At 45.0% G+C, this 23,115-nt stretch overlaps 1 protein-coding gene across 1 annotated transcript in view; it reads right to left on the bottom strand.

Moving 5' to 3' along the window:
- Nucleotides 1–23,115, bottom strand: part of OTOG (otogelin) — a 1,187,449-nt gene that overhangs the window by 190,784 nt on the left and 973,550 nt on the right. Inside the window, exon 47 of the mRNA XM_086954148.1 lies at nt 19,039–19,079. Within this exon, the coding sequence (XP_086810274.1) occupies nt 19,039–19,079 (41 nt within the window). The remainder of the gene's footprint in view (nt 1–19,038; nt 19,080–23,115) is intronic.

The following is a 23,115-nucleotide window of genomic DNA, read 5'->3' as shown; positions in this document are numbered from 1 at the left end:
CATGTCTTCTCTGGACCGGAAACAAGTACCTGGGACTGGTTTTGGATTCATAATCCTCCTCAGCCAGGCTCTCTTGAATCCAGTGGTAGAGTGAGCAAGGAACCCACGTCTGGGCATACCCTGCCAACTTAGAGCGAACAAAGCAATAGCAAAGGTGATGATGGACGAAGCATTTGAGCAAATCAAACACTCACCCCCAGTCAACTGATCTGGGTTTAATCCATCACCATTCTTTAGCTCAGTCCACCACCACAGTTCAGACATGGCCATATGTAAATCAGTCTGACCCTATGCCTCATGGTAAGACATGGCTTGGCAGTTCGGGCTGCACTGTTCCCATGAGGCACAGGGCCAAGACTGATTTGAATATGGCCATGTCTGAACTGGGGTGGCTTGGTGAGCAAAATAACGATGGATTAAACCCAGATCTGTGACTGGGGGTGAATGTGTTGCCATTTAGCAACATTGCATCCATCATCTTGTGTGTTGAGGTGTTTTACAAAGGCTGTTCTAGCCAAAGTCTTTGATCTGTAGAAACAGCAGGAGGAGTTGGTAGAGTTGGGTGTCGCTTAACGGAGCAAGTGAAAGATGGGCTCAATAATAGAGGAATTCCTAGCCAGCCACTACACACTGGAGATATGGAAGCAGGAATAGGTCAGGGGATGCCTTTGCACTTCAAACAGAACCCACACCTTTCAGATACTACAGATCTCCCTTTAGATCACTTCAAAGAACGTGTTCAGTCTCAGCTCTAATCACCATCTTGCAAACAGGAATAATGGATTTCTAGCTCTATATAGATAAGAACCACACAAGTCCTCCATGCTTACCCTTCCTCATACATACAGACTAAACAAGTTGGCATCCATGTATATGATGCTTATATAGCATGAACCTAGCCAAAAAGAAGTGGACCACCCTCAACCTCTACCCATGTCCCATATAGCTGGATCACATGACCCAGCTAAAAGAGACAAACATTTTAACAGGAGTGGCCAGTAAACCCCCCCCCCCCAACTTCTGGAAAGTGACAGGTAAAAAATCGTCAGTCCCTTCAATTATATTAATGCTGATACCACTGCCAGTTCTTCTCAGCCTGGTGAGATGACAGTAGTGACTCTTTAATTCACTTTGGATGATCCTTCTAACATAAGGGCCTTGCCTTTACATCTCAATTCATGTAATGGAGTTGCTCAGTGGACACCAGTGATGTTGTGTTTATTGAGGTGAACAATAAAAATCCGACACAGACACAAGACCTCAGTTCCATTTAGTCCTGGAAATTGCATTTCTATTAATGTAAAGCCAATGTTCTATTGACAGACATGATTTTATGCTTGCAAAATGATTTACCCACAGGTGTATTTTTGTGTGAGAAAATGTTTTTCCAGAGTTGGGTAGTTGGCATTCTGGGGTGGAAATATTATGAATTTTGATACAACCAAATGTTACTTACAAACTTTTTCTCAGCCCATTCCAATCCTATAGATCCTAATAGAGTATCAGCACCTTCCAAGGGTACAAGTAGATTTATTTTCAGGGTAGGAATGGTATAGGAACATCTCCAAAACTGGTGGGGGTTTAGGGAAAGGGGTGTCTGTATGGTAAAACTATTTTCCCGGTGGAGAGAAAAAGAGAAGGTGTACATCTAGGAATCTGCAACTGTCACAGGGTCACAGGAGCTACAAGTGCAGTTTTTCTTGTTACCCTTGCACTGTGAGATGACCTAAGTGAAGACATTTCAATGAGTTTCAAGGCAAAAATGCACAGAGTTAAGAGCATTATCATTATTACAAATTTCCACCCAAAAAGGAAGAATGATAAAAAAAATTCCTGCTAGTGTTGCCTTACAGTATTTGCCTACTTACCTTAGGGTGTTTGTCAAAAGGTTTGGCTACTTCCTCATTCGAATCTGCTATGCAAAATTTTTAATTAGAATGAAGACATGGAAGAGTTTAAGTGAGGTTTAACTTACACTTCAGAAAAATAAGTGTTATTTAATTTAATATACTTAAATTAATTAAAGATTCAGTTAAAAATTAAGCTAACTGTGCAGTAGCATTTTTTTAATTGTGCACTACATATTAAATATTAACATATAAATATAGGATATATTTACATTAACATTTAACATAAACATATTTGTATTTTTGTTTTTACTTTTCTCTATGCTGTCCCATAGAGTGGCTCCACAGGCAGGGTGGAGATCTCCGTACAGCAAGGTATAGGGAAAATATATAACATTTATTAAACTTTATAATAAATTAGTAAGCATATTTCATGTTGAATATTAATGAATGATAAATGTATAGGTTTGTTGTAAATGTAGAACTAAATTAAAATTCAGAAGTAGCTGAATTACCAACCAAATCCTTAAGTAATTACAATATATTCAATTAAATAAAAAAATGTTTACTGAAGTTTAAATTAAAAAATACATTTCCACCTAAATTAAAAAAAAATTGTTATGCATGCATAACTATTACAAATGATGAATAGTATTAATTGAAAGTAATTTAATTATATTTTAATAAAATATAATATTACTCTAATTTTTTAATTCAAAAATAGTTTTTAAATACTTTTTAAATAAATAATACATGCTTTATTTTTAAATATCTTTTAATATCACTTAATATTATTTATATTTTTTAACTATTTTAAATAATGTAATTTAATCAAATATTATTTCCTATGAGGTTATATGTTAAAACCCTGTCTCCGTTATCGTCAGTGGGACGGTATTGTTCTCCAACTTGTATTTGGCTATGTATGATGCTCTACTTACTACTGTTTCTTTTTTGCCATAGTATTTTACACTCCTTTATTTGACTTCATCCCTTTCCCAGAAGTGGAGATGTGTAAGTATACATGCTTGAGTAACTTTACATTCAGATTTTGTGAATAGCCAGAATTAATAATATTACCTAATAGTGTAACAGTAAATTCCATGTGGAAATTGCTCACTACTGTAACTTACCTTTGTGAAAAACACCATCAGTTTCCATTATTTTCAACGGGAGGGTTTTGTGTTGTCATTGGCAGGCCGTGTGTGGTGATTGACCTACTACTATTTCTTTTTGGCAGTAGTAACTTACACTTGTAAATTTTACACCATCTCACCCTCCTTTTTCAGGTGTTAGAGACATGTAAGTGTACACTTTTGAGAAACTTTACACTCAGATTTTGTTAATAGGCAAGCATAGTACAGTTACTCAAGAGTGAACCCTATATGTAAATTACTCACAAGCGTAACTTGCCTTTTTGAAAAGCTCCACCAGTTTCTATTATTTTCAATGGGAGGGTGTTCCAGTATCAATGGTTGGCAGTGTGTGGTGCTTGACGTACTACTGTTTGTTTTTGACAGTAGTGACTTACACTTGTAAATTTGTCTCCATCCCCTTTTTCAAGTGGTAGAGACATGTAAGCCTACACTTTTGAGTAACTTTACACCAAGATTTTGTTAATAGTCAAAATAAGTACAGTTGCTCAAAATTGTAAGACTAAACGACATGTGTTAATTACTCACAAGTGTAAGTTACTTTTGTTCATAGCTCTGTAAATGTTCAATGCAAGAACCGGTTATTTTTAACTAAAATCTTGGTGATTATTAGACACATTTATGAGCTCTAGTGTCTTGAAACGTCCATCTCAAACCTGTGATAATACTGATGGGTTAAGTCACTTCTCCTGCAATCCAAATTTGCTGTGTTTTTCTGATAAAAGAAAATCTGTATTTTTTTTTGTATCATTTTGTGAGCCCAAGTCATCCTGTAAATTAAGACTTGCAAAGGAATTGAACATTGCGTTATAGGGAATAAAATTCAGTAATTTCTAATTATTTTCCGATTACTATTGATGTTTTTGTAAGCCATTCCACTACTTGGAAATAAATAAAGAGTGTGAACATATGGGTAAAATGTTGAAACTGGCCCAGAATCTGAAGGATTTGCAAGTTTCAACATTTTCAGTTCTTCCGGGAATTGAGAAATATGCCTTTTCCAAAGAAATACTGGAGCTGCAGATGAACTGTCTGAAAGAATGACCATCATCACAACATTAATATTCTGCTGTGGAATAATATTTAGAATGGTACATTTTGGCCTGTTTCGTTGTATTTTGTTTGCTAATAATTAAAGCCCTGTTGCCTTTTCCAAAATATCTGCCTGCACGTCACTGTTTAGAAAGTGATGCACACTGCTTTGCAATAAAACTATATAGCTATGTGAATCATTAAATATACAGGGGCATATTATCAAGCCTGTGCGCTAAAATTATCGCCGCTTTATCGGCCGAAAACGTCTTCACATCTAACATGTGCTTCGATTGGAATTCCATAGAGCATATTATCAAGCCCATTATCGCCGCTTTATCGGCCGTTTTCGGCCGATAAAGCCGCGATAATTTTAGCGCACAGGCTTGATAATATGCCCCACAGTTCCATACAGGAGATAACTGTGTAACCTCTATCAACCAGAGAAGACAATATTCAGACTCTGAAAATATATGTTAGGCAATTACATATTTTCCCACATAAAACAGCAGGTTACATGGCCTTCTAACTGTACCCTCTTATAAAGTGGTTTTATACCATTATTACGAATTTGGTGGTCCGACTGTGGATGGACTGCATCCGTGACTGCTAGGAGACTGCTACACCTGTGGCCTCCCCACCGCTATCTTACGAGTTTCCCGAGAGGCCAGCAGTGTGGCTCTGGCTGTCTTGTCGCAGTGGGCAATGTATTTCCATGTGTGTACATTCTGACTGCATATGTGTAAAATGTGCACATATGCATGACATATGTGGAAAAATACCTACTGGCGCATATGTGGGCAGTCCCGGAAATAGGTAAATGGTACTGTTAGAAATGGGGGTCTCTAGTTGGGGGAGGTAGGTATCTTTGTCCAAATAGGGACCCTTCTTCCTAGTCATGGTAAGGGGGATACACTACCAAAATAGCCCCTGCGCACCCCCTTGGTAGCTTGGCATGAGCAGACAAGCTTATCTCAGAGGGAGTGTGTAAAGCATTTGTGAACACATACAGTAATACAGTGAAACACTATAAATGGACACCACACCAGTTTAGAAAAATAAGTAATCTTGATCTGAAACAAGACAAGACGAAAGAAACAAAAATCAACAGTACAGTACTAAAAATATGACTTTCAAATGGTAGAAATAGTTCAGTTCAAAACAAATTGCAGATGCGACACTGTTCACACAAAGGGGCATATTCTCAAGAACGTGTGATAACCATCATAAAAGTTACCTAATGCAACTTCCAACATCGTGTATTGTGGGAAAATTACGCTGTGTTAACCAAGTATTCTCAAAACGCCGGTACCATGCGATAGTCTTCAACTAACACGTCAACTGAGTGTGTTAAAATCAATGCCATGCCACAAAAATGCGAAACACGAACGCAAAAAAAGCTGTGAACAGGCCTGCAATTCACACGTGCCAGGTGTGAAAAATCACCATAAAAGTGGAAAAAAAACCTGAATAACAAATATTGAACAACAGCGAAGCACAATGGATGTTGCCGGAGCCAGTACTGAGGAGAACCAGAACCCCACAAGGCCCCCGGATGACCTGCCTGGGCAGGAAAGGCCAAGGAGAAGAAGAGTAAGAAGAAGCGCTTCAAGCTGCAGGAAAACAGGATCCTGATTGTCACCTCCATTGTGTCATTGGCAACAAAAAATTGGACTATGGCAGTCCATCGTAGACAAGGTGAATGCAGTGGGAGTGCTGAAGAGGACAATGGAAGAGGTCAAGAGGTGCTGGAATGACTTCAAGTGCAAAACCAAGCGGAAACTCACCAACCACCAGAAGGCCGCAATGCAGACTCGAGGTGGGAGTCCTGCGCCACAGGAGGAGCTGGATGAGATGGAGGAAACGGTGTCCACAGTCATCAGTGCGGAGATGTTGACTGGAGTTGGGGAACCGAACACTGCTCAACATGACCAGACACACCAGCAACAGGGTGAGTAATGACCATGTCATGTGGACTGGGGGGACGGGGGGAGATGGCCACAATGGCACACATGCACAATTGAGCTGAGCACATCTGCGGACAAACCATGCCCCAGATCCCAACTCCCACCAAGAGACCAATATTACCAAATTTGCAATATCTCAGCACTGTATATGCACAGAAGGCAAAGGCACATCGCAGGAAAGGGATAAGGAGCAGCAAATTAGAGCAGCAGGGGCCAACCCCCGAAATGCCGCACACACACATAATATGCAGAGCATAGCAACACTGACAACAATGTGGCACAAGCCGCAATACATCCACAACAGAACACCGGACACAACTGGTGCCGACTCGGTGAAAACAGTGGCCATTCTCAAGTGGCTTTGTAGGGAAATGTGAGACGACTATGTACAGGTACAAACACACACATGTCTGTTGTCGAAATGTCCACTGTTCCCCATCAAACAGGCAGATCCTCCTAAAAACAGCCACAATGTACACAGTCATGCAGTCTGTATGTTAACATGTACAATGCAACAACACACATGGGAACACATTGTTAAACTGCACCTCCCCTTCACATTGCAGAGGAACAATCAATACCTCCTGCAGGGCAGCCCGACCCTCTCTTCTCTGATGACGAAGAGGACCACCACATCTTCGACTCTGACGCCCTCTAACAGCATGTGGAGAGTCTCTGTAGCCCACTTCCAGGAGCTGGGCAGCCCAGATGCTATAAGGAGACCCCCACCCCCAGCACAGACCACACAGCAGGCAGCACCCACCACCACGGCTGCCTCCCAGGACCCCACGAAGAACACATGACCTTCCAACGCTGTGTGTTTTAATGCCAGGAGCAGCTGGCTAAACAGGTGTGGCTGGGCTTCGACCGCATGGCAGACAAACTAGATGCCCTACGTGGATGTTTAAGTCCCATCAGGGGCCCCTCACAGTCCCTAATGGACACCCACAGTCCGCTCCATGCTCTCCAACGAACCATGGCTGACATCGCCATAATCCTGAATCAGAGACAAGAACGACTGACAAGTCAGAGTGGCTCCATCGAGCTTACCCGGGAGGTGGGAAACATGCGGAGGCTCAGGGAGACCATGGAGCTGGCCAATGTGTAAAGAGCAGCTGCCACGGCTGCACACCAGCGAGTGGTAGCTGGGTTCCTCAATGACCTCAAAACCTTCCTCATGGCATTGCTGCCGCAAGGCCTTGCGCTGATGCATGGTGCTGCTACCACTACATCCACATCTCTGCCCCTGAAGTTTCAGTGCCACACAGTGCGGCGGACATTCCACTTCCAGCCCCTCAGGTGTCACTGCCACACAGTGCTGGAGACAGAACACCACCACCCACACGTGAGCACATGGTACAGCAGAGGACAAAGAGGCAGATAAAAGCACCATTGTGGTAAAAAGGACGCAGTAGCATTCATCTCCTCCATATGGCCGGTTTCAACTTGGTTCTGCACTCTGCATCATCACCTTCCACTGTCCCCCGATACACTCTGTGACACTCATCTTGGACATCGACATGGACTGCAATATTCAGTTTGATCGCCAATGACACAGCAAACAGACTGCGGACTGAACTCTTCCTCTTCCTTTGGTCTTGTTATTCCCTGAAGGATTCTGGCTGGCCTTCCACAGGCCAACATTGTAAAGTGGGGATTGCATGGCCCTGTACTGCTCCAGATTGAACACTTCACTGAATTTGCATCAAACATTCCGAATCACACAGATGTGTTGTGTCTATGGTCTTTCATGTGTGGTAGTATTGATGAATGTAGGGTCAATGAATTCCCCCTATGTCTATGTGTCTCATGTCATTGGATTGGGTCGCAAGGTGACACATTGCCGAATGTTGTCCGGGTGTCGCCAACGCAACAACAGGGACACACGCATTAGTTACTTCCTTGTCCAGCCTTGCATGGAACCACGCCCAGGTCCCCGGGGTCACTGTTCAAACCCTTACGCTGGACTGACATACGCCAAGCCAGCCCACTACGCTTACCCTCCAGGGGGTGACAACAATGCTACATATGTCAGGACCTCCCTGTAGTGTTCTCCTGCTCACAGGTCTAGTTGTCAGCATGCCATGGCCACTCCCTCACCGATGGTTTACACCCACACCCCACACATCCAGCACATGTGACCCTGTCAATAAAAAGGGTCAGGCGCACGTGCTCAACACCATTTCCAACCGCTCTCGGAGTGTATCTGTGTGGTGTGCATTTAGGCATGGGGGCCCATGGGCCTGCGACATCACATTCGCAGGCCTGAAGGTGACATGATGGCGTCTGCACCACAATACCCAATCATAGAGGGTCCATGACTAGCGGGGCACAGACTTGGTGGCACTTGATACACCGCGGCCGGCACAGGCACACCGCCATGGGACGGTGACTTTCGGTGCACTGAGGTAGGGGCACCTTAAGTGCTGAGAAGGTGTGCAGCCTGCGATGATACCCCATGTCGACTGTCCGGATGGCTCAGGTTTTGTGTGCCCTGCTGGACCGCAGTGTAGGCCAGAGCCAGCGGCCAACACGTGCCTACCGCCACATGGCATCGCCTCCTGCAACACAGAGTTAGTTGCACCTATGAGGCTGAGCGGGTGTGCAGCCTGCGATGACACGGGGTGCACTGGTATGTCCTCTGCCATGGAGAAATCAAGAACCAGCACCAAATGTGAGACCTGGGGGGTACGCAGAGCGGAGCTGCATGATGTGGAGGGTGCCGTGTCTGCGGGCCCTGGGTTTGGGGCTTGCACCGGCACGTGGTGGGCCCTCATTTCTACACGCCAGTGGCGGCAGGTGAGCAGTGGGGCCTGGTTGCACAGGGACGGGCCTGCATCGCTGGGCAGCGGGAGGGGCTGGGGTGCAGCTGCCTGGGGGTGCAGTGGTTGGCATGCATCACTGGGTGGCGGGAGTGGCTGGGGTGCAGCTGCCTGGGTGTGCAGGGGTGGGCATGCACCACTGGGCAGCGGGAGGGGCTGGGATGCAGCTGCCTAAGTGCGCAGGGGCGGACAGGTGATGATGTTGTGTGCAATTGTATGTACTTTGCATTCATGTATCTGGACTCTGTTTCAGATGACAGGTCTGTCTCAGATGTGGAACATGGTGAAATGCACTACATACCAGCACGTGGTTGTAGACACACCTGTGGCAGCAGGTGAGCAGTGTGGCCTGGGTGTGTAGTGTCTGCACTCTCTTTCTCTGTCCCTCTCTTCTTTTCTCTGTGTCTCTCTACCCCTCTCTGTCCGTCTATCTCTCTCTCCCCCTCACTGTTAGCCTGTCCCTCTCTCTCTCCCCCCCTCTGTCAGTCTATCTCTCTCTCCCCCTCACTGTCCCTCTATCTCTCTCTCCCCTTCTTTCCTTCGCTCTCTCTCTGTCCCTTGATGTGCGCAGGACACACCTTCTCATCATGGTTTTTGTCTTGCAGGCTGTGACCTACGGATTGTCCCAAGGAGAGCCGCCATGTGTCTTCATTTCTGTTCTCTGTTTGTTTTAATACATTTTCATTTGTTGTTTTGAAGGTGAATGCTCATTTTTGTGTCGACACATGCGTGTAACCAGATGTCATTGTGCATCATCAGGCGAATGTTTGGTAAATGAATCAGTGTAGTCGATGTGGCATGTCTTTGTCCGGGGAGGAGGGTCCTGGGGGTGGTGGCTATGGGTGTTTTGGTCCTCTTGGGTGTCCAGGCTGCATAAAGTGCCATTAACTCGGCGATAGCTCCTCGAGAATATGCCCCAAAGTAATTTGGATGCATCACGCATACAAACTAAAAGGGGCCCAGGAAAGGTAATAAGTTGGTTTCTTACACTCGGGGAAGCTGATGCGTCGGTTCCTTGATCTGGGGGAGGTGGTGCGTTGATTCCTTACTGCTGCGCAGGCGAAGTGATGCGTATGTTCCGCACCGGAGAGGAGGTGATGCGTCGGTTTCCTACTGCGTGGAAAAGTGATGCATCCGTTTCCTACTGCGTACCCCAACGATGCGACAGACCTGGTGCCTCGATGCGATGCGACAATCTGGGATGATAAGTTGATTCTTGCAGCTGCACAGCAGGGCTTACGTCGAAATCGTAGCAGTGGTCTTGGACTTTGACAGTAAGCAGCCACTGCAGGCCAACCCCAGACTGCAAACAGCACAGGGGTAGTAGGACTCCTCCTCAGTTTCTCCAGCTCATCTCCTTGTCAAAGGTTCCTCTTGATTTCCCAGAAGTGATCTAAAAGTCTGGGGTCCGGGCCCCTTATTTTATACAGTTAATCTCTTTGTTCTCTCCCTGCCTGGGCTCTGAGCCCAGTCCAAACCAGTCTGAGGGGCACAAAAACCTCTATTGTCAGTGTGAGCCCTGGCTCCAGACACACTACAGTGGGGCAGAGCCATCATTGTGGAAGGCAGGTACAGCCCTATTCAGGTGTGACTCCTCCCACTACTCCAAATGCAGACCAGGCCTATTCAGACTAGTGGCTGACACATCTAGACTCTCTGGCGCCGCTGCACATCCCCAGCCACTGTCACTCCAAAGCCGGACAGTTAATACACATCCTAGCAGAGGCACACTGGATGGCTAAGCAAGAAAATACCTACTTTCTAAAAGTGGTATTTTCAAACACGGAATATAAAAATCACCCTCACTAAAAGATGCTGTTTAATGTTCTGAGTTCAGGCATACTAAACTTTATTTTCTAAACTTTATTTTCCTATCTGGTTCCATGGGGCAGTTATGCTTATAAGATGTTATAAGCAAAATCCCCCTTCTATCCTATGGGAACAGATAGCCTTACAATAGTGAAAAAACTAAATTGGCAGTATTTCACAGTCAGGAGTCAGGACATGCCACACACATCAGGGCATGTTCTACCTTTTACATACACTGCACCCTGCCCACAGGGGTACCTTGGGCCTACCTTAGGGGTGACTAACATGTAAGAAAAGGGAAGGTTATGGCCTGGCAAGCGGGTGTACTTGCCAAGGCGACATAGCAGTACTAGACTGTACACAGGCTCTGCAATGGCAGTCCTGAGTTACATTTACAGGCTGCTTATGTGGGAGGCACAATCAGTGCTGCAGGCCCACTAGCAGCATTTGATTTATAGGCCCTGGGCACACACAGTGCCCTGTACTACAGACTGAGTAGTAAATCAAATAAGCCAATTATGGAAACAAAAAATCCATACGTATAATTTACAGGGAGAGCATATGCACTTTAGCACTGATCACCAGTGGTAAAGTGCCCAGATTCATAAAACTAATAAAAAACAGGTCAGAAACAGAAGGACACAAAGGCGAAAATCTGGAGATAAACCAGCTGTAAAAGCCAGGTCTTACAGGTAATAAAGCAGTTACCTGTATTTTGCCGATGACAGGGTCGTATTCCTTGGGGAGAAGATGCCCCTGTGTAGGGGGGACCTGGAGAAAGGGATCCATATTTAAATCTGCTGGGAAGAACTGAATAGGGATGTTTATGCACCCCAAATCCTTTGTTTCCTCTGACCTTTAGTTGGCAGTCCGACCGCTGCGGTTAGCCTGTCGGGAAGTTACCTCATAATATAGACGGCCTTGTTGTACATCTGTACTGCTCAATGGAGGCTGAATTCCCCTGACCATGACCCTGACGGTCGGCGGTGTGCTGGCAGTCAAGCCTCAGTCTTTGCAAAGACAATTTGCCCAACTGTTATGGACAACTCACCACCGTCGGGCCACCACTGCCAGAATGGTGGTTCACGGACTGCCAAACTTGTAATAAGACCCTATGTATTTTCTTTATCCACCTGCCACATACAGAGAAGGCGTTTGGCCATTACCATAGGGAAAGGATTTTTATACAATATATGTCAATGTACTCTGGCTCTGTTATTGGGGACTGCTATCAGTTGACAGAATGATGTGCTGGGGCATTCTAGCTTGCAAGAGGTGCTCTTTCAACCAGCATGCTAGTTGTGTTTTGGCTGAAAGTTGACACCTCAACACTGAATAGGTCCCCAGAGCCTAGCATTCAGGAAAGTCTACCTACTTCTCATCTACAGTACTTAGCAATTAGAATTCTATGCAGTCCTTTGAAACCTGGTCCTTAATCATTGAGTATTACAACCAATCATCCAGAGCCTTGTAAAGTTGTTCACCTGAGCACACAGTATGGTGGAAATCAAAGTGAATACATATTTCAGTGTCACAAAATACCGTTTATCCTCAACTGCGAGACCTGCAGCTACTCAGCAATGGAGCAGCACGTTTGGGTGTTCCTATCAGGTTGAAGTAGGTGTTGCTCAAAATTAAGTTTTATCTCATCGTAATGAATATGCCGTAATCTTTGCACAGCACTGGCCTGACGGTGATGGCAGACATCGCATAATATAAAAAGTCCATTAGGTTCTTCATTCAAATCAGATGTTTGTTGTTATTCCTCAGTCCTGTTCTGCCAGAGCTGACGTACAGAGTCTGGGGATGAGCCCTTAGCAGACCTCCTTTTGTCAGGTGTTACAGTGGCTGGGTGCTTGACCACTTACTTGGTAAAGGTGATATTCTCTTCTTCTTAGAAAAAGACAAAGACCTCCCGCCCCCTGGAAGAAGATATAGGGGGAGACAGATGCTGGGAAAACTAGAACAGAAAAGAGAACAATAACCTCCTACCCAGAGAATTTAAAAGTGCATCAGTCAAAACTTCAATAATTTTCATCGATGTTTGTTGAGCCCAGTGTGCAATATAAAAAAAACATACATTTCATTTTTTTTTTTTTGTATTTCATCAAAACACATTATCTTTTTTTCAAAATATTTTTTATTTTTGTACATAGACATACTTAAACAAAACATTTGTTGAAAACATCATTGATAATGAGAATTTCATCTTGTTATATGTGTTTCCCTCTGAAGATCCCAGAGTGTTGACGTCAACGCTCTGGGGATCTTAAAAGGGAAACACATACAATAAGATGAAATGATCATTATTACTTTGGTTCGATTAAAACTTGTACTTATTATATGTTATAAATAGAAAAATAATGAATCATCAAAGTATCGAAGATATATAGGAGATACTATGTACTAAAGTGTAACTAAGCAGAACTATATGTAAACCTAGTTGATTTCAGGAAAACACTTGAGTTATGATGTGCAGATCTCTCGCTGTTAATGAGAACAACTTCAGGTGAATGGTGACAATGGTTTGAGAAGCCCTGTGGGCGGAATATCAATCATGTTTTCAAAAGATGTTTTAAGCATGTTTATGTACAAAAAGAAAAATATTTTGAATTAGATATGTTTTGATAAAATAAAATAAGAAAATGAAATATATTTAGTGTATTTGTATTGCACACTGAGATTATAGAATGAAAATGATTTAGGTTTTGAGTCTTGCTTTTTAAAACTCATGTGGTAGGTGATTATTTTCTCTCTTTAATGGTATTTTCTTTTACCCCACAGGCTGACCTGGTGAAATTGATCTGACACAGTGAGCTAAGCATAAAGGATATCTCCATGTTCTTTTTATATATTTGTGAAACAGAACCTGACACACACAAATATTACAAAAAGAACCTTGGCAGGGAGGAGCAAAGGGATGATAGCAGCAGTGGCATGTAGGAAAGACTGCTGATGCCAACCTGGTGTGCCTTCACAATAATCGGTTATTCCTGATAGCCAGCTCGGCATACCCAACCCCATAGGCAAATTCATCCATTCTACACACATATCACAAATAGGGTTAAGTGTGGGTTACAGTCAAGGAAGACTACAAAGATATACCTGGAACGGCCAGTAGGAATCCTTCCCAAATAGACGGGCACGTGAAAAGGCATGCAGAATGACAACCATTACTTTTGTCATGGTTTGGAGTTGGGGACTCCATTCTCTCACAGTTAAAGGAATACTATTTTGGGTGGGGCTACCTCCTCCTGAACCGAATATTCCACATGTCAACAACACACTACCAAAGCCATGAAGAACACAAGTCAAAAAACATAAAGACATCAAGAGTAGGGTGGCATGGTGCAACTGTGCCTGGGAGTTTCAACTTTATAGTTTTCCATGTGGATATGTCACTAATCTTGTTTACTGGGATCCTGATTAGAAATTTTAGGGTAGGAAATTGTGCTTCAAAATCTGATGTTATTGTTGATCTATTCACTGATAGATTGATAGCCAATTAGGACTGAAGGAGATAATTTGGAAACTATCCCAACTTGGGGGAAGGCAGTCAGGCAGTGGCTACTGGGTCATAACCGTGTGGGTTACAGCTTTTGCCTCTCATGTCCGGGGTGTCCAGTCTACTTTGGAGCTGGAATCTCAGCTAAATACAACCCTACTGCACCTGACTGTCACAGTTGTAATGGCAAGCAGTCCAAGGCATCTCAAGGAAGTAGTGAGGGGTGGTACAGAATCAGAAATGAAGCAGTCAAACAATAGACACAATAATGTAATGTGCAGCCTGCGCTTTTCTGGTTGGAAAATGAGAAGTACTTTAAACACACAACAACTCAATCTTATACATAAGCAATATGCTGCACTACAGGAAAGGTATTTTAAGCAAACTACAAGAGTTACTACACAAACAGGCCTGTGCAGGCTCACTGTGGTGAAACGAGGCAGCTTTTTTAGGTTCTGTGAACTGCCGGTTAGTCCTAATCCTTTGACAAAACAGTTCTTCTAAGCAGGTTGGAATAATCTCAATAAAGTCCTTGAAAAATCCATTAGTCAAGTTCTCAATCAATTACCTTTTCAGGTGTTAGCATTACCTGAGGTAATGCACACATAATAGCTCCGAGCACAGGGGTGCAGGCTTCAACCACACTCTGCCAGCAGTCAGAAAAGCTTCTTTCTGGCAGTTTGGCTTCTTTCTCTTTGCACTAGGCTTATGCAACTTGTAGAGGCAAATGGGAAGGCACTCTGAATGGGCAGGTCTGGCACTCACGGAGGATTCCTTCCTCTTGTCCGTGAGGCAGGGTCACGGTCCTTGGAGTGCACCAACTGCAGAGTCTGCATACGCCCACTGGACTTCCTCTGTGGCAATTGCTGAAACAAGCACCTTGATAAGACAAAGGTTCACATAGGTTTATCTTTGACTTGCAGGGAGGCAGGGAGGTCCTCTGGCAGGTTTAGTACAATTTTCAACACACTGCCATGTCAGTCTGCTTCTCCTGGGCCACTGTTCTCTCCAAGTTCAACAGCTGGAACTGTCCTCCGGGGGCAGACAGCTTGTTGGAAATTTGTCTTTCTGAAAGGTCACAACAATTCTTTTGGACTTTTTGGTGAACCCTATTGTTGCTTGCTGCAGAACTCTGTCCATTTTACCCCTGCTAATAAATGGTAGAGTGTTTGAGCTCCTCCTTTCAACATAGTAGAATTGGTATACATCTGGATTAGCATATTTAGCTTACTTATAATTCCCTTATGTCCCTAGTATATGGTACCTACAGTGTACCCAGGACCTGTAAGTTAAATGTCACCAGAGGGCTGCAGTTCTCTTTGTGCTACTAACTGCAGTTACAATGCAAACATGACTGCAGGCCTGCCACCAGTAGCATGGAAATTAGAGTTTAACTGACATTTTGACATGTCAAAATAACTCCTTATGACAGGCCTAAAATTATCTTTTTAAATATTAATCAATCACCCCAAAGTAAGCCTTACTGCCCATTAAGGCAGGCTGCATGATAGTTAAAAGTTGGGAAAGTAAAGCGGAATGTTAAGCAAGTTCACATGTGCAGTGACTAGCACATTAAAGTTATTTTCACTGAAGTAGGGTTGGCTGTTCCACAGGAAAGCACTGGGATACAAAATTAGGTTTATTAAATATTATCTCTCCCAAGGAAAATACTGCACATTTCATGTTTTGACTTGTTGAAATCTTTATTACAATTTTCTTGTGAAGTCAGATTTGTTGTAGTAAATATTTAAGTAAGATGACTTTTAAAAAGGAATCTTTGCTTTGCCTGAAGACCCTGGAAGCTAAATCAGCTAGTTGCTTTTTCTCTTCTGCCAGCAAGTAATTAACATTTCATTGGGCGTAAATGCGGTGTGAATTTTCTCAAAGGACAAGAATAAAAGGCTTTGGATGTGGGAAGTTGTTGTTGCACCCATGACAGGTTGGTCTGTGAGCTGGGCTTAAGGATTTGATTAACTTTAAAGAGGCCTACCCTGCCACAAGGAGACGTAGAACGCGCCCAGGCCTGCAGACTTCTTTTGTCCCTCCCAAAAGGCCAGCCACCATCATGCTGGGTCTCCTGTTGACATGTCACAGTGCCAGATCCTGCTGGAGTGTCAAAACCTGCATGACAGATTAGCAGTTTTTTTCTTTTTTTTCTTGGCTTCAAAGAAGGGAGAATGCCAAAACAATTGGTGTGCACCTACTGTCTAGTTGCTGAAAGCGCAGCTTTGTCCTACCAGATTTCTGCCTCTGAGTTTTAGGGGGTACAGAGACTGCCTAAAACTGGACTTTTGTATTAGATGCGGGCGTACGCTAGGGTTACCATAATCTACCCCCCACACACATTCAACCCTCAGAGCCCATGTTCAATGGGTCAAAGACTTCAGCCATCATGAAGATGTACAATGTAGGTAGGGTTAGCCACAGACACTTTACCCCATTGGTTATGTGTTCCCAGGGTTCATCCCTACTCACTAGCTTGTGGCAGGCATACATTTGGCATTTCCAGGCATATACTTCACAACACGCCGGAACCTGTGGAAGATCAGAAGAGGACTACAACTGTTGTCTGAGACCTGAGAAGAACTTATATGACTGGACCTGCTCTCCCTGTTGTACCCAGGACAAGAATTGAACTCCAAGGCTCATAAGGCTGACCCCCTGTAAAACTAAAGGGACACAATAGGCTACAAGAGGCAGTTCTTGCAACTGCCTATCTGACCAGTAGCAACTGCACCAGGACTAGACCCTCTTGTTGGCCTCTGCCTGCCACCCTGTGAGTCTCCAAGGGGCTGATTCACAGAACTAATCTGAGATAAAATCCTAAACTTACTTCTTTTGGTATTCACAGAAGGCATTTAGTAGTAGTAAAGTTAGGACTCCTAACTTTACTACTACTAAACTGAGATACAATTCTAAACTTACTTCTTTTGGTATTCACAGAAGGTATTTATTAGTAGTGAAGTTAGGACTCCTAATTTTACTACAACTAAACTGAGATAAAATCCTAAATTTACTACTTTTGGTATTCACAGAAGGCATTTAGTAGTATTAAAGTTAGGACTCCTAACTTTACTACTACTAAATGCCTTCTGTGAATACCAAAAGTAGTAAGTTTAGGATTTTATCTCAGATTAGTTCTGTGAATCGGCCCCTAAGTGTCTACCCTGAGGTAGAATCTTTGACCAGGGTGAACCTGGTGAGTATTTCCGACCCATGCTCCACTGCATTCAATATCAAATTGCACCTAGATCTTTTTGTACTGTGACCATTGACTATCCTTGACACAGTCCTTCTTGGTGCTATCTCTACTTAAAACTTAAAAAATGCAAATGTGTTGTTCCCGTTGTTGGATTTTTGACATTGGAGTGTCATTTTGTTGTGTTAAATTGTACCTTATTTTTCAAATTCATTTTGTAATTTTATTGTTTTTCAGTACGACTTTATAACTTTTTAGTACTGCATAACATACCATACACATTTCTCCTAAGTTAAGCCTGTTTGCTCTGTGACATGACTAACAGAAGGCTGAGCTCAAGCTTATTTAGTGATTTTAGTAGTTCACTTTGACATTACTGAGGTGGGTACTTACCCCCTCAATTAGTACCTTGATTTTTTACACAGCTCTTGTGGGACAAGTTTCTCCTTTTCCTTCAGAGGAGGCAGCCAGAGTCCTTGGTCTTAGGTAGACCCATAGCTCTCCAGAACAATGCGCCAACATGAGGTGATATCTCCTTAACTATATGATATTGGCCATCATTGATACCAGGCCTGGCTCAGAACCACTCTCTGAGAACTCTGTGAAGTACCCACATCTTGGGTGAGTGAAGACACATAGAACTGGAATGAAGTGGAAAAGTTTGAGTCAATGGACGTGGATCCACTCTCTAAAATCCAGGAAAAAGTTTAGTGGGGTTCCTTTTAACATTTCACTTTCTGGCTGCAGTGCTAGCACAGCTGTTTTCAGTCTTCTTGCATGACCGAATCAAGGGAGAGTCAAAAGGACGAGATGCTGCCCAAAAGCTTCACCCCTCTAGCACCTGAATCTGCTAACTCAACATCATCCTCCCACTCTCATTCAAATGGCAGCAGTCAGGAAGGATTAATCAGAAATTCTGTTTAAAGGTTACCATATAATTTCTAAAGGTAGCCATTTCTCCATCCCTCCACACTTCAGTGTCACAGCTATAACCTGCAGCTCAGAAATTGAGTCAATATACTTCCACTATCTGGGAAGGCTGTATCACAACTTCCATCTTGTGCCATGTCAAACAAAAGACAATCCAAAAAGTTATCCCACTGGCTTTAGCATTCACAAGCAACATGCAGTCCTGATAACAATACATTTATCATACGCACTCTACATACACTCATGATGTTAGCGCAGTGTCTGGGCAAGACATGTAAACAGAACTTTCTATGAGTGGGTCTGTTGGCATTGCTCTCTCACTTTCGACAGGTAAAATGTCCGGTCCAATAATATGGATTCAAAAATGATATGATGATGCCATCATCACTCACAGTACATGTCCCCATTTGCAGGTGGTGGTCTTCTGTATGCTACAGATTACACTTTTGGCACCCATCCTGATCTCAGAGCCCAACCAAGGATCCTGTGGTTTATTTCGGAGATACTCCTCTGGACACATACAGTATTTCATGTGTGATTCGGCCAAAAGAAAATCCGGATACCAGTTTCACATGCAATAATATTACTCAGGGCAAGAGTGCACATCAATTTACCTTGCAGTGGACATTACCATACTCTTCAATTACTGAAAGAAATACAATTACAGCGGGAAATGTTATGGTGCTCCACAGCTAATACTAATTTAAAGCCACACAGCATTTCTCAAATTTACTTGGGAAACATTAATAACAGAACATTTTAAAATGTCTTACCAGCTTGCACTCCGGCTTTGGAATTTTATCACAATCACATTCTAAAATAAACAAAAACATACATTATTTATTAAATTCATGCATATCTGAAAAAAAGATAAATCATTTGCCTGGACTCCTCCCACCAGTGGTAATGCTATTTTTAAAATGTAAACCCTAGATTAGAAGCTATAAAGATGCATCAATATTCACATGATGTAGCATATCTGGTTAGGTCAATGAGCCATGTTTAACAGCTTGTATGATGACATAGGTTATTGTCCTTTTAGATCAATAAATGGAAATGGATTTAACAGGGAGCAAAATAAGGCAAATATAAAAGCAGTACCATATTCCAAGAGATACAATTTATCACACCAGGGATGAAATAATCAGATATGATCAGGACCAGAATGTTAGGAGCTTGACGAAATATGGATGCAATATTAGGTTTATTGAATGAAAAACAAACTAGTATACTACATTGGATAAAAGAATTCAAAAAGGCTCAAATAAAATAAGACTAACTGACAGCTGTTCTAAAACTGTAGGGGTAAAAAGGAGCTGAACTTATCTAGTGTTAATCAAGTGAAAATTCTATTATCTTAGACTCCAAAACCACCTTCTTTTTTAATAAACAATAAAGACACACATGAAGCATACATACAGCCATTAAGTCCCACACCAATCACAATTAAAATACACTTGTACCATAACATGTTTTGCCTCTCATCCAAACAGACCAACATAAACGCAGACACCTATGGCACAGGTTGAAAAACAGACAGGCACTAATAAACACCCTGGCTCATACAAACAGCACTCAGCGGTACCCATGTAAATACAGACAATATGCAAACTAACATCTATGCACATGTTTACACTCAGATGCAATATACAGGGACCCATACAGTAAAAGTCAGCACACATACAGGAACACATGCAAACATGTGGTGAATGAAGATGTGTTAAAAAGGGAGATATGTGTCTGAATTGCAGATAGATGCATTGATGTGGTGCATGGAATGAATGGATGGATGGGTGAGTGGATGGATGCATGCATGCTTTGTTGTGTAACTGGGTCAATGGATGGAGTGGTGAGTGTGTGAAGGCCTAGGTAAATAAATGTATGGTCTCACAGCTAGATAGACAAATGTAGAAATATGAGTGGGGATGTGGATGGATACATGGAGGGACGTAAGTGAGCGGGTGGACCGAATGACAAATGCAAGAAATAGGGTTGTTTGTTTACTAGGTGTTAGCCCTGATCAAGCAGCAAACACAATCCATGTCAGGATGAGACATAAGCCAACCCTTAAATTAACCTATGCTGAACCCTCTGGTTGCTTGGTACAAAGCAGTCCGGTCTAACTTACAGACAATCTGTAAAGTATTTGTGCAACACTTCAAGCAGTACTAAAGTGAAAAAAACACACAAATAGGATCTGAAAGAGACACGTTAGTGATAGATTCCTAACCTTAGAATATCCCCAGGCGTCAGACTGGATCCGGATATTTTTGTGTAGCAGTACCCTTGTGCGTCGGTAGGCGTCGTCTGCGCATCCGCGTCCGTCGTGGGCGCCGTGATGATGTTGTCGGAGTACTTAGACGCCGCCTCCCCGTGCTGATGTCAGTTCTTCTTTTTTCCGCACCAGCAAGCGCGGATCTGGAAAAAGCAGTACTTTAGTCACTTTTTGACTAGTCCTTTTTGATCTCTTTTGATCATCTTTTTGAGTCTTGCGCTTCCGAACGGTGCCTAGGGATGCCTGGTTTCAAGCCTTGCGAGGATTGCGACCGACTGATGTCGGTCATGGACCCTCACCGTCGGTGTCTCCACTGTCTCGGTGTCAACCACGACGACAAGGTCTGCCCCGACTGCCGGGCCCTGACTTCAAAAGCTAGGCGGGAGCTGCCCCGCAAGCGACTTGAACTCCGGCAGTCGGCCCCGCGCCGCGAGAGGTCTCGGTCCCACAGGAGGTCGAGGGACAGGTTGCGGGGTCGGAGCCATCACAGCTCCGAGAGTCGGCATCACTCCTCCGGGTCGAAGTTGTCGTCAGGTAAGCACAAGAAGTCGAAGAGACGTCATCGCTCTTCTGACTCCCCCCGACGCTCGCGCGACGCGGCTGGGGGTTCGGGTGACACCGCCCACGCGGCTCCATCGGAGTCCCGGGCGTCGCGGCATGCTCCACACCCTCCGGTCCCTGGGCAAGACGCGACGCGACGCCAGGGGAGATCGAGCGCTTCCTCATGGCCATGAGGAACCTCTCTTCCCTGACGGGTTCCGCGGCGCCTTCGGGCCCAGCAGACCCGTCTGGGGCCCCTAGCGGGTCTGGTGCTTCGGCCCCGACGCCATCGGCTGCTTCGGCCCGACGCCGCTGGCGCCTTTGGGCCCAGCGCCGCAGGGCCCCATTGGATCCGCTTCGGGATCCAGGTCATCGCTGGTTGACCTAACGACCTCACCGGCGTCAGTCCCTCAGGCGTCCCCGATGTCTCCCTCGCTCCAGTTCCAGTGTCGGAACGGCGTCGCTGGGTGCTGCTTTCGGCGCTGCTTGGGGAGTTTAGCTTCTATGAAACGGCCTCATCGTTTGACAACCCTGACTATCAGGGGATGGGTGAAGAGGAGTATTGGGAGGGGTCTGAAGACCCTCTGACCCGAGAGTGTCAGTCTCAAGAGGACTGGTCAGGTGGACTTGTGGATGCCAGTGGTCTGGACACATCACCAGACACTGGCTTTGTCTCACCTCCTACTGTTGCTACGGAGGAGGGGGCAACCTACAATGTGATGTTGATGAGGGCAGCCAAGGCCTTGGGCCTTGAGCTCCCCGTCGCGGCCGTGAGGACTAACCTCCGGACTGAGGTCCTTAAACCGCAGTCAAGCTCGGCCGAGCCTCTGCTGCCGTTTAATGAGGCCTTGACCGACGTTCTTTTGGGCACTTGGTCCAGGCCCGCCCGTAGATAGGAACGTGGCCAGATGCCACCGCCCGGCCCCGGGCGACCCATGTTTCCTGTCCACCCACCCCACCCCCGAGAGCCTGGTCATCCAGGCATCAAATTCCCAGATCGCATTCCCGTCTGCTCCGCCGGACAGGGAATCCAAGAGGTATGAGCAGTACGGCAAAAAGGTATTCTCCTCCCTTAGTCTGGGATTGCGGCCTTCCAACAGCGCCTGCCTCTTTGGCTGCTACACCCACTCTCTGTGGGATACGGTCTGCCAGATGTCCGTTGGACGTACGGGCCAAACTCGGCCAAGCCCTTGTGGAGGGCCGGGATGCAGCAAAATATTCTATCCGGTGTGGGCTGGATACCACCGACTCACTAGGTAGAGCGATGGCAAGGACAGTGGCGATTCGTCGACACGCCTTCTTGAGGTCCGCCAACTTTTCGGCTGATGTCCAAAACACACTGATGGACATGCCGTTTGATGGCCGTCGCCTTTTCGGCGACAAGGCAGACCATGCGCTTGAGTGCTTTAAGGACTCCAGGTCTATGGCCAAGTCCTTGGGCCTCTCGGCCCCGCGCCAGCAAACAGGTGCCTTTCGCTCCTTTTGTGGCCAAGGAAGGGGCACCCCCACACGTGCTGCCAGCCACGCACCGCAGACTAACATCCAGCGCGGTGGCGGCCGTGAAAATCGCTGTGGAGGTGGTTGGGGACAACGGCGAGGCCAGTCCACACCCTCCCCCGCAGCATCCGCCTCGAAACCCTCCTAGTCCGTGCTTTTCGGCCCATGTGAAGCCAGTAGGGGGCAGGGTTCGCCATCACCACTCTCACTGGCGCACTGTCACGTCGGACAGGTGGGTGCTGCAAATCATCTGAAGGGGCTACTCCCTCCCCTTTGAGACGATCCCTCAAGCCATGCCACCGCAACACCACTGCGTATCGGGGGATCATCTGTGGCTTCTGCGTGAGGACGTTTTGGCCCTCTTGGCGAAGGGGGCCATCGAGCACATTCCTGGGCCAGAAGTAGGGTGTGGTTGCTACTCCCACTACTTTCTGGCACCCAAGAAGGGCAAAGGGGGCCTACGCCCTATCTTGGACCTACAGAACGTCAACGGCTTCCTCCGGAAGGAGAAGTTCAAAATGCTGACACTGGCTCAGGT

This window comes from Lissotriton vulgaris, chromosome 2_1, assembly GCF_964263255.1.
Source record: "Lissotriton vulgaris chromosome 2_1, aLisVul1.2, whole genome shotgun sequence".
Taxonomy (NCBI): domain Eukaryota; kingdom Metazoa; phylum Chordata; class Amphibia; order Caudata; family Salamandridae; genus Lissotriton; species Lissotriton vulgaris.
The sequence above is the reverse complement of the archived record's forward strand: the minus strand, read 5'-3'. Positions and strand labels throughout refer to the sequence as shown.